The sequence below is a fragment of the Rhinopithecus bieti genome, unplaced genomic scaffold, assembly GCF_001698545.2.
Source record: "Rhinopithecus bieti isolate Rb0 unplaced genomic scaffold, ASM169854v2 scaffold_35303, whole genome shotgun sequence".
NCBI lineage: Eukaryota > Metazoa > Chordata > Mammalia > Primates > Cercopithecidae > Rhinopithecus > Rhinopithecus bieti.
Window position 1 is genome coordinate 203,329 of NW_016814746.1, and position 12,395 is coordinate 215,723.

At 55.6% G+C, this 12,395-nt stretch overlaps 1 protein-coding gene across 1 annotated transcript in view; it reads right to left on the reverse strand.

Annotated features, from left to right (window-relative positions):
* The window catches only part of LOC108515212 (probable palmitoyltransferase ZDHHC11), a gene marked incomplete at its 5' end in the record, with an annotated part of 26,247 nt that extends 15,463 nt beyond the window's left edge, over positions 1 to 10,784 (reverse strand). Inside the window, 3 exons of the mRNA XM_017851903.1 lie at positions 2,349 to 2,464; positions 8,168 to 8,323; positions 10,660 to 10,784. Of these exons, the coding sequence (XP_017707392.1) occupies positions 2,349 to 2,464; positions 8,168 to 8,323; positions 10,660 to 10,784 (397 nt within the window). The remainder of the gene's footprint in view (positions 1 to 2,348; positions 2,465 to 8,167; positions 8,324 to 10,659) is intronic.
* Positions 10,785 to 12,395: the final 1,611 nt, after the last annotated feature.

Genomic DNA, 12,395 nt, shown 5'->3' on the forward strand with positions numbered 1-12,395 from the left:
CCACTGCGCCCGGCCTGTATTTTGTTTTCTTAATGGTGACTTTTGAAAAGCAAATATTTTCCAATTTGGTAAAGTCCAAACTATGATGTTTTCTTTAATAGCCAGTGATTTGGTGTCATATCAAAGAAAAGCTTTGTCTCACTAAAGATCACAGAGATTTCATTCTATGCTTGCTTCTAGAAGTGTTCTACGTTCAGCTTTTAAGTTTAGGTGTCAGATGGATTTGGGGCTAATTTTTGTGTGGGGAACGAAGCGGTCCTGGGTAATCTTTGTACAGGTATGAAGAACTCAATCATTCTTTTTTCTTTTCCATGTAGATATCCAGTTGTTCTAGTACCACTTGTTGAACTATAATTTCTCCCCATTTAATTATTTTAGTACCATTATTTAAAGTCAATTGACCATAAATGAAAGGTTTAACTTTGGACCTTTCTTCTGGTCCATTTCCGTATATCTATGTCGGTGCCACACTGTTTTTATTACTGTAGCTTTATGTCTCTCTCTATGTCAGCACCATACTGTCTTTAGTGCTACAGCTTTATAGTACAATTTAAAGTCTCGTTACATAAGTTCTCCAATTTTATTTTTTCTCAAAATCGTTTTAGCTAGTATAGTTTAGGTCTTTTGAATTTTATTTTCATATACATTTCAGGACCACCTTGTCATTTCTGCTAAACCAGAAGCCTGCTGGGGTTCAGCAGGGATTGTGGTAAATCTGTACATCAGGTTTGGGGAAAATTGCTCTTTTAATAGTACTTTTTTCCAATCTATGAACTCTTCACTCAATAGAGCATCTCTGACTTCTCTCAGTCATGGTGTGTAGCTTTCAGTGTACATATTTGCACAAGGTTTGTCGAATTTATTCTTTTTTATAAGATTGTGAAAGGAAGTTTTAAAATATAACCCAGATTTTTCATTGCTGGTGGATAGAGATGTGTGAGGATGTATTTTAATATGTGCCCCACATCCTTGTTAAGTGATTTTATTATCTTAATTGGGTCTTAAAACATACTTTTAGCATTTTGTTGCCTGCAAATAAACACAGTTTTACTTCGTATTCTGTGTGCCTTCATTTTCCCTGCTGCATTGGGCCGGCCGGAATGTTCCTGTGACATTAGAAGTAGGAGGAAGGGGTGTCATCACCTGGGCCCAGCCTCAAAGAGAGGGTCACCAGCCTTTCACCAGGAAATGTCATGTCAGGTCCACAGGGTGCTTTCCTGTCATTCCTAGGTCACTGAGATTTGTTAAAAATCATGAATGGGAACTTGCTGGAAACTACCCTTTTCTGCATTGATCGGCTTGATCACATGGTCACTGTTGTCTATTGGACGAACGTGCTGAGCTGTAGCAATTGATTTCTAGGTCTTAAGCCACTGCTTACCCCTGGAGGGTATCACCTGGCCACAGTGCATGGTCCTGCCCAGTGCTGCTGGATTTGGTTTGCCAAGGTCTTATCAGTGGTCTTTGCCTGTGTCTCCTGAATGTATTGGCTTAACGAATGTCTGGCTTTGGTGTCAGGTTGATGGTGGCATTGCTGAATGAGCTGGGAAGTGTTGCTTCCTTCTCTGTTTTCTGAAAGAGTCTGTGTGTAGTTGGTATTGTATTTTTTTCTTAAAATCTCTGCTAGAATTCATGCATGAAGACTTCAGGGCCTGGGATTTTTCTTCATTGGGAGATTTTAAATTAGTAGTTCAGTCTCTTGGCTGTTCAATGTCTATTGAGATTTTCTATGTCTTCTTGAGTTAGTTACTTAACTGAAAAGGGTACTAATTTCCTTAAGTTAAAAAGCGTGTTTCAGGCCAGGTACAGTAGCTCATACCTGCAATCCCAGCACATTCAAAGCCCAAGGCAGGCAGATCACCTGAGGCCAGAAGTTTGAGACCAGCCTGGCATGTCAAAACCACATCTCTACTAAAAATACAAAATAAAATTTTCCGGGTGTAGTGGTACACATCTGCGATCCCAGCTACTTGGGAGGCTGAGGCAGGCAAATTGTTTGAACCCAGGAGGTGGAGGGTACAGTGAGCCGAGATCTCACCACTTCACTCCACCCTGGGCAACAGAGCGAGACTCTTGTCTCAAAAAAACAAAAAAGAAATGTTCAGGAGACTCAGTTCCATTACTATCTTTGCACTAGGAAGTCATTGGTGCATTTCTGGTATTTCAGTTCACAAAGACACACAGACACACCCATTTACATAGCCTCACACACAGACACACACGCACTACACACACTCATAGCAGAGTTCACAGGCTGCACCACCGTGAAGCAAAGGAGCGTGCCAACCACAGACTGACCTTAGACATTGTCCCAGGCCTGAGACATGGAACAGAGACATAAGCAGTACCTGGAGAAATCCTTCCTCCATTTGCACATGTGGATCTTTCCTCGCCGCTTGGTGTTCTGAACTCTCTTCTTTGCGGGTCTTAATGAGATACTCAAAGGTGGTCATCTTCTTGGCCTCTGGAAAGGGGAAAGGAGGAACAGGACAAGTTACCAGCCCTGCAGCTTTGCACAGCGCCCTCAGGACAGTTCAGAAAGGCAGCCAGCGCCACTGACCCAGCCCCTGCACAGGGAGCCGTGCTCCGCCCACCATGCAGGCCCTGTGAGGCCAGGATGGGTGCAGGCGCCTCGTGGGTCCAGCTCCACAGTTAGCTGATGGTCAGCAAGAGAGGTCTGCAGCTGTGACCTGGGGACCGGCACCGGCCCACGCCCCCCTGCCCACCAAGGCCTCACTGAGCTGCATCGTCCGTGGTGTCAGAAGAGGAGCTGCCTCTCACAGACCTGGGTCCCCCATGCCATGCAGCCTGAGAGGTTGCTCCAGATCCCCTGGGAACACTGGCGGGGGTCAGAGGCCAGCTCAGGAGGGGCCGCTCTGTCTGAGGGTCCAGGTGGCCTGCGGGGTTCCTCACATCTGGACATGGGGTGGGGCACACCTTGGGGGATGCACAGAGACCTTGAAGTCGGAGGACCACACAGTGTGGCGGCCACCCCGAGGTGCTGGCTAGCGGGTCCTGGGAGCACACACTCCTGCAGGTACTCAGAGCCCCAGGCCCAGGAGGTGAACACAAGTGCCATCAGTGCCATTCAGCACAGCCTCTGATGGGGCCGAGACAGGTCACATCCCTGCAGCCCTGCACAGAGCCCACCTCAGCAGGCAGGCCAGAGCCCCATCCACCCGGCCTGCAATGCAGGCAGCAAAGCAGCGCATCGAAGCAAAGGAAAACCTGAGATACCCGTTTATCTAAAAGACTCGTCTTAATAAACGTTAATCAAATGGGCTCTGCACCTATTTCAGCCACGAGCTTCCGTGGAGGGGCCAAAATCTCCATGCTTCTTTCCCTAAGCACCAACACCGTGAGAGCTGATGTCTCGTGACTATTTCTGGAGACTGGGGCAGCCGCCCACAGAGGCCTATTTGCAGTGAGGAGCAGATGGCGGTGGGTGCCTTATGGAGTTGCCTGCAGCCAGCCCAGCCCCGTCGCCTGCAGTGTTTTGGGTGTTCAGCCCTGGCCGGGCCCTGAGCTGCTTCACATGGCTCTGGCTAGTCCTCCACGCCCCCCAGAACCTGTCGTGGTTTGAGCACACAAACTTGTGCTTGTTTATATTCAAGTTAAAATATATGTTCTTTTGCCCAGGTTTGCACAAATACCATCAAAACCAGATTTTCAGCGTGCCCTGTGGCTCCCAGAGGCCCACTTGGTGCAGGTGAGCTCTGTGGAAAACAGTTAACCTGAGCGTCATGATGAGGTTGAGGGCAGGGAAGCCGGGAAACCTCCCAGGCGGGCCCAGGGTCTCCAGTATGGCCAGGGCTCCCTGGCCGGCCGGGCAATGTGGGGAAGGCTGTGATTCCCTGACCTCATCAAGCAGGTTTTCTCTATGATCTGCCGTGAATGTGGCTCCCATCCATCTCTGGAAGGCAGCCCCACATCACTCACCTCCTCAGGGAATTGTGCCCTCGCCATGAGCACTGAGGACTCTCCAAGGTCCATCTTCCAGCTTCAAAATGAAGTCTGAGTGACCAGCTGCTTCTGACACAGCTCCCCATGGCCCCCACCCAATACCTGCCCCTAGATGAACAGAACACACATGCAGGCCAGGCTGCACCTCCAGGAGCCTGCACAGGAGACTGGCGTCCTTGCCCCGAGGACCACCCTCCACAGCTGCCTCAGCCTCATGGAGTGGGAGGCAGATGGCCTCTCAGGCCTCTGGATGAGAACATAGCCCAGAGCCCCAGTGGACACCTCTCCAGGGACCCAGCTCAGAGGTGCTGGCCTCCTGACCACAGAGGCTGAGGTGATGCACTGAGCGGCTACATTATGGGGCAGTTTTACCACAACTAACAATAACCAATCTACCAACTTTGTTCTGGAAATCTATTCTTTGATGTCTAAATACCCTAAAATCAACACATTCAGCCCTGGCTCTGTCAAGGTCTGGGAGACCCGTGGCCCGTGTTCTGCTCATGGAAGCACTCATCACTCCAGTCGCCCGGGTGGGGACCCAGGGGCCCGCGGAGGCCCCATCCTCACGTTGACCTCAGTGGACCTTTAAGTGCTGCTGGTTTTGAGTCCCAGACAGCTCCCCAGGCCACCCTTCCTCATGTTTGCGAGCTCGCCATGATTCATGGTTGACCCTGAAGGCTGCCTGCCAGCTCCATGTGCCTGGCTTCCCCCTGGGACATCGGGCACAAGGTGGCCCGCGTTTCTTACTGCCTGCCCTGCCCACATTCAGATCCTTCGGGAAACGCCTCGGTGACCAGGACCCCTGACATGGTTTCTGTGGCTTCTCTGGCTCAGCTGGGATGTCTCCACACTAGACAAACTCACACAACCACAGCAGGCCACCCCGCACCACCTCCTCCTGGAGGCCACAGGCAGCCACAGGATGGGTGGGTGGGGACTGAGCCGCATTTTAGCGGGAGTCCAGGGTCTTCCTTGGAGCCTCAGCAGCTGTTTGGGAAAGGGAACTCTAGCCCATGCCCAGAGCCACAGTCTCCCAGGTCCAGGGGTGGCTGACCAGCCAAGGGCAGGTGCCTAAGGTTGCCGGTAGGTACACTGGGGGCGAGGCCCTGCAGAGAGAGAAGGTCCCATCAGCTGTTCTGCACTTCCACACCACACAAGCCCTGAGCCAGCTGGGAGGGCTCGTGGCCACACCTCCCTGCTGTGTGCAGGTCCCCTCCTTGGCATGACTCCTCTGGGGACCCTTCCCAAGCCCCTCGGGCCAACTGGGTGACCAGGAGAGGCTGTGGTGAGACACCTCCTGCATCAACCGTCTCAGAGGCCAAAAGCAAGGGAGGCTGGGAGTCGCCTGGGGCTGTGGAGCCGGGAGCCCTGCCAGGTAGAGAAGCAGCTCCCAGCTGTCCTGGAGTCACTGCCCAGGGAGGCTCCGGGTCATGGGGGCGGGACTAGGCCAGGGCGTCGTGCCTCCAGGCATCATGCTGTCTGCTGTGGTCGTGTGAGTTTGTCTGCCCACAGCAGCCACCTGCCTGTCCTTTCATGTTTCTCCCACACCTGATTTGGGTTTTGTGTTCAAGAAGCCTGTTGCAAACGCAGTGCCCGGCTCGGAGGACAGACCAGGCCATCCCTCCCAGCCCCACATGGCTTCAGGCCCACTGCACTTCCCTGCTCTCCCCAGGCCTGACATAGGCTGGTGGGGGCATCTCCTCGCTGGTCTCTGATGTGGGGACAGGTACTACTGCAGGAGACAGGAACAAATGGCTGATGCCCCCAGATGGCAAAGGTTCGTCCTCTGGGACCTCATACCCTTCAGGAAGCAGTCTGTGTGTGGGCCACGCCTCCCCAAACGCCAGCAGCACAGGCTTCCACAGCACCAATGGTGCCACGTCCAGGGCCAGCGTGGGAGTCACGTGCGGGTCAGAAGCCTTGAGAAAGGAGAGGCACACGGTGTAGCCATCAGCGGCGCCCCTGAGCTTGGTCCCAAATGCAGGGGCGAAGCAATAGGTTGTGTGTCTGTACCTATGGTCAAGCACACAGGTGCCCACTTTGCCTCCAGGACTACAGCCGGGCACCTGGGACCAACAGGGTGCTGGTGTCGGCCCTTGGGGTGGGCCGTGTGCTGGGGGCCTGGCCTTCTGCCCCCATATGCCCACTGAACAGTGCATGTGTGAGCGGCAGCCAGCTCCAGGCATGTTCTGCACTGTGTGGCCGTGGCCGGGGCTGGCAGAGCCACTCGGGCACAGCCTGCATCAGGGGTGGATGGCCTCTCGGGCTCCAGCACCTTCCATGGGTCAAGCTTCCTCTGGGGGCTTCTGGATCCACCACGAGCAGGAGAGTCCAGGCGACGCCCAGGTCAGGCACAGTCTCCGTGGCCCCTGGGACCACACCCCCATGCCTGCTGCTGCCCCCTGCTCCTCCGCCGCCTGAGGCGAGGGCCAGCTTCTTCACAGCACAAGGGCCGTCCACACTTGTTCCTGTCTCATTCTTCACCCTCTCGCCCCAGCGTGCAGGTGACCATACCTCGCCCACAGAAGCCTGTAGCCCCTTCACGTGCTCAGCACACAGTGGGCACTGACTATTTTAACCCAAGAAAACATTTTGTGCACAAAGTTGGAAAAGAATGACAAGTGCAGACTTTGTATCACTGGGCAGTTTGGGCATCTGTTAATCTGCAGCACGTGTGGAAAAGACCACGTGGGCTTCGGCCCAAGCTTGGCCGATTCTCGGGTTGTGGGGGGACTTGCCCTGACTCTGAGCATCTGAGGGTGAGAGATTTCCTGATAAGGAGAGATGATGAATTCTGGGTGGAGTGAAACTCCAGGAAAGCCTTTGTGGTAAACCCCAAAATATTTAAATATAAGAAAGATTGCTAGATAATTCTAGAAAGTACTTTTTAAAATATTCCTGATTCTAAGAGGGGTGGAGAGTTTTGAAAGAGGCCCAAATGACTTCTCACTCTTAAGGGTTTAGGCTTCAGGAACGGGCAGCCTGAGACATTCTACAAGGCAGACGCATGTCTCTGTGAAGTTACATCTGAGACTTCAGTTCCATTCCATTCAGTAAACATATCCTAAGCACCTATTCTATACAGGCACTGGCCTTGACGTCCAAAATCAAAATTCTGAAAACACCACATTCAGCACTGTGTCCATATGATTTAATCCAGTGATTTTCATTGCACTTTCATTAAAAAAAAATTCAACCTTCAGGCAAGACAACAGTGACTGCAAGATGTGCGTTAGAGGTGTGTCTTATAAAACGTTCCCACGGTTGTGTGGGGACGGTGGTTTGTAGGGTAACCTTTGGTTATGAACAAGGAGCCTCTTGGTGGTGCACGTTCATTCTGAGCCGGGCATTCTCGCCACAACTGCAGGCAGGGGCTGCTCTACAGATAGGGGTGAGCCCAGAGCCTGACCCACCCGACTCCCTCCGCCCTGACCAGGGCTTGGCCAAGCTGTCGGGAGCAGGGCATTCTTGGGGGCTGGCCTGGACACATTTTGCTGCCCGTGTCCAAAGAAACCCCCTGAGAGGCCACAGCCTCTGGGCCACCACTGCTCAGAGAATGGAAGACGCTTTGCAGCTGGCCCACCATGACCAAAACGGCTAATGCCAGGAGCAGGGAGGTTGTTACTTCCAACAACAGGTTTCCCTGGGACTGGAGAGTTTACCTTCCCTGGTTCAGCAACATGACTGACCGCCTAACACTGTGCCCGCTGTGAGACTCAGCAGGACCAACTCTCGCTTTAGTTGTCTGGTTAGTGGGTGACCTGCCTGTAATATTTTTCACTGTTAGAATTTCTACTTGCTGCTTTTCTAAGTCCACCTGCTCTTATTTCATAATGTCCTGTTCTTATTTCATAATGTCCTGTTCTTCCCTAATAGATCCCATTTCATTTTCTCTGAACATTTTAAACTTGTTACTTCAAGCACCTGGCACTGCTCCTGCAGGTCTCTGTGTGAGTTTAGCTCCTTGCTGGGCCTGCTGGGCCCTCATGGCTTTAATTTCTTCCTGTGATTTGCCCTTTTTGTCCATGATCTCATTTCTGGGACAGGTTAACCCTGAACACATGCGAACACGGAGGGCAAAGACACCGGCCCCAGGCATGGGGGGCTCAGGGTTGGGAACATACTAAGGTAGATGTGTAAGATGAGCAGCTCTGACCACCCAGGCTTGGGGGAATCGGGGGGCTTAGGGTGGGGGACATACTCAAGTAGATGTGGAAGATGAGCAGCTGGCCCAGCTGCACCAAGCCAAGCAGGTCCAGCAGGAGCACGACCATCCCGATGATCACGACTATCAGGGTCTGCACCTGCACCGGGAACAGAGGAAGGAACAGCAGCCACGTGTTCGTGTTCTTGACATCTGTCGAGACAAGGGAGAGACACTGTGTCCAGCACCTGTTGACGGGTGCCACATCAGGTGGATGTCGCAGACCACAGCTTGCTGGGGATGGGGCAGCGTGGGGACAGCTGGTGCAAGGGATGCCTCCCTGCCCAAGTGGACGCCTCCCGTACCTGAAGGCCCCGTGGGTCCTGCTGCCTATGGTTGGTTTTTATGATCCCTTCTTTATGGATCTGGGAGGTGAGGCTCCGACAGGGTCACTAAGTGCCAGGGACCCAGCACTCACCCCTTCCTCACTAAGTGCAGGAGTCATAGCGCCTGCCGGCTCTGCCGGGCCCCAGCACCCATCCCTTCCTCATGCCCCACGCTATGTCCCTGGGCCCTCTGCACCCTAAAACAGCCGCCTTCAAATAGAACAGGAAAGCCACAGCTCTCGCCTGGGGTCATTTCTAAGATACAGTCCTCTGAGACACTGGGCTGCCAACACTCAAAACCACAACACTTCCAAAAACCAGGCGTAATGCAGAATAGCAGAGGGTCAGACAAGGTAGAATGGGAGAGGGTCGGGTAAGGCAGAATGGCAGAAGGTTGGATTCAGCGTGGATGTCTTTGGGTGACTCAGCGTGGATGTCTTTGGGTGACGGACCCTCTCTGGAACTGGTGGCCTCGGGGGCCATCCTAGTAAGGCAAACACCACAGTCGGCCAGACGGGACTGCCGCTCAATGTGCCTGGGCCAGGCTGGACCCCACACTGCCCCCTTAGCCGTGACATCACGATGAGTCCAGCCCATGGTACAAGGAGCTGCTTTGCTCAGGGCCCTGCTGGTTTTAAAGTCCTGCCGAATCATCGGGAACAGCAAACCCAGGAAGTCGCTCCGTCCACAGTCAGTGAACTCACAGCGAGCCACTGGCACTACCGTGTGGAAGCAGCATGTCCCAGGAGGGAAGCCAGCACATGCCATCTCGGCCACCTCTTGCCTCTCACTCTCCTGGCATCCCCCATGGTGACAGCCCAGACAATGTGGAGGCTGCTGGGGAAGGTGACTTGCTACGGGGGGAAGAACACAACGGCATCGTCTTGGGCTTGGGTCCGCTGAGGTCAGGGCCTCGCCAGGGTGGAGCTGGCATTCAGGAAGGGCTTCAGAAGCGGCTGTGAGGCCCTGGTGGCATCGGTCACGCTTCAAAGTGGAAGGAGGAGCTTTAGGGCCTTCCACATAGAGCTGCCAAGCTCATCCTTGAAAAAAAAAGTCACATCGTGTTGGCTCCGGAATGTTCTGGAACAAAGGGCAGGGAAGTCCTGCCTCTCTTGCCACCTGGGCTGTGCGCAGTGCGGGCGCAGCCACGCCTGGGGCCGAGACTGGCAGTCTTGACCCACAGCCCAAGGGGCTGTTCTGGCACAGGTCCTCCTGGTCAGGGTCCCGGCGCGGCTGCGATAAATACAAGTGGTGGCGGGTGCAGGCAGCTCCCACAGCAGACTCTTGCAGTCTGAGGCAGGGCTCTGACATCCAGCTGCAGGACAGGCGGGCACGCTGCCTCCACAGGGTCCAGGGAGGTCCTCCCACCTCTGCCAGCTCCTGGGGCTCTGGGCGACCCTGGGCTGTGGCCGTGTGACTCCAACCCTGCCTCCATCCTCACGGGGCTGTCTCCCTTCTACGTCTCTCCTTTCTCTTATAAGCACCCTCATGGCTGGATTTGGGCCTCCTGGGACCACCCAGTATGAGACTCCCACTTCAGATCTTAAGTCACAGCAGCAGACCCACTTCCCGAGGACACTGGCATCACAGACTCCGAGGACACTGGCATCACGGGGTCCGGGTTTGGCGTGGACTTGCCGCTGGAGCCCACAGTCCTCACCGCCACGTCTCTCCTGTGGCTCAGTGCGGGCATCCCAGGCTCTGGGTCCACTTGGCCAAGAGCCTCAGCACTCTGCAGACTACAGCCCAGCACCCTCAGCGCTGCCTCTGCTCTCTCTCCCCGTGGGCGGCTCCTGCTGGACAGACACCCCCACTGTCCCACAGCCATGTGGCCCCACAGGATGGCGTGACAGGTGCTGCAGGGCTGACTGTGGAGAGCGAGGGCAGAGCCGGACCCCACTGTCTCTCACCTGTCGCGACCTGCAGCATTCACAGAGCAGTGCAGCCAGTGCCTTCCCCAAGCCTGCCTCCTGCACGCTGGGGGCTGCTGGGCTGTGTGGACCCTGGGCTACTGCCTTCGGCCCAGGTCAGAGCCTGCCTGGTGCTGCCCACCCTGGCCTCTCCCTGGGGCAAGAGGGGCCAACCACCTCCAGATCCGATACTACTGCCCGGAAAGATGGCTGGAGGTGAGGCTGAGGCCCCCCAAGAGTGGCGGCCACGTACCTTCATAATTGGGGTCCGTGCGGAGCACCCCGGGGTTCACAAAGTACTGGACGAGGATGTACAGCAGGATGGTGATCAGGCAAAGCATGCCGGCTGTGGCTGAGGCCACGGTGCTGAAGAAGAACCTGCCAGGAGATACACAGGCAGGCATGAGGGGTGGGGACATGGGAGCAGCGGGTCATGGGGGCAGGTGTGGGGGGCACGGGGGCAGGGGGTGTGAGGGACGGCCGGTGGCCGGTGTGGGGGCACAGGGGTCAGGCTGTGGGCAGGTGTGGGAGGCACCAGGGGCAGAGGGCATGGGGGCAGGTGTTGGGGGCCACAGGGGCAGTGGGGTAGGGGCAGGTGTGGGGGGCACAAGGGTGGAGGGGTGGCAGGGCAGGCAGGGGTGGGTGTGGGGTGCAGGGGCAGGTGGGGGATGCACGGGGGCAGAGGCAGCGCACGCGCAGGGCATCGGCAAGGGCGGGAGCATGCGGGGCAGGTGGGGGGGCACGGGGCAGGGGTAGGTGTGGAGGGCATGGGTGCAGGGATTGCGCAGGGCATCGGGGGCAGATAGGAGGGCGCGGGGGCAGAGGCAGGGACGCACAGGGCTTCTGGAGCCCGCAGGGTGGAGGCAACAGCTCAGCGTGGGCATCCACTGAGAGAGGGCCCCTGGCCACCGCCCGACACTGGCCTCAAACCCCGCTTCCGACCGTGCCTGGAAGCTCAGGCTCCTGTCTCTGTCCCATCCTGTGACGGGTCTCCAGGCCTCTCACTGGAGAGGGGTGGCCGTGGGACATTCCCACCATTTCACACCGCCTGACAATTCAGACAGCACTTCTTGCAAACTTGGTTTCATTTACTCCCCACAAGGAACAACGAGGTTGTGAGGAGGGGAATTAGCCCCTCACGAGTGGGGAAACAGGTCAGAGACGCGATGCGACTCGCCCAAGCCCACCTGGCCAGTGGGGGCTTGGGGAGCGTGGGGGTCACACGGTGTCTCCAGCGTCACGGCTCCAGGGCCTCTGCCCGCACCTCTGACTCCACCTCATTCAGACAGGGCTCCCTCCCAGCCAAGGAGCATGCGGGGTCCACTCAGGGCGCCCTGAGCATGGTCTGTGTTGGGGTCTCCATGGCACCATGCTAGGCAAAGGCACTGAAGCCAGGGGAAGAGAGAGCCATGATAGCACCGTGGTACCCAGGAGGGCCTGTAGGCTCAGGGACCTGGATCTCTGCACCCAAAGGGAACTCGGGCTGAGGAGGCCCTGAATGAGCCTGGCTGCTCCTCGGCTGCAGTCCCCCCTTCTCCAAGGCTCTCGTGCACAATTGAGCCAAAAGCGACGTGCATACTATAGACGTGAGACCAAAACCGCTCCCAGCCTCTCGTTTTTGCCCAAAAGATGGAGAGAACAATCCATCCAGAAAATCCAATTCTGGGCAGCAGTCCCTGGAACCTACTTTGACTAAACCGTCTTCCTTGGTCTTTCTGCCATTATGACTTCTTTTAAAAAGGATCCTTTAACCTCCTTTAACCTTTTCCAGTGTATTCTGTTCACCTAAGTTCGTTGAAATCCCTTTTTGTATTTTCAACTGGAGTCCAGAGCATGAACCCCGCAGTCTTCTGAGGAGGCGGTGCAGGGACAGCTGCCTACCGGGCGCTCCTCTCCCTCCAAGAGTCTTCTGGATGATCCAGGGGTGAGGGTGGCTCCGGCGTGAGGGGCTCCCTGACTGTTGCTCCCATGTGCTGGCTTCCCTCTCAC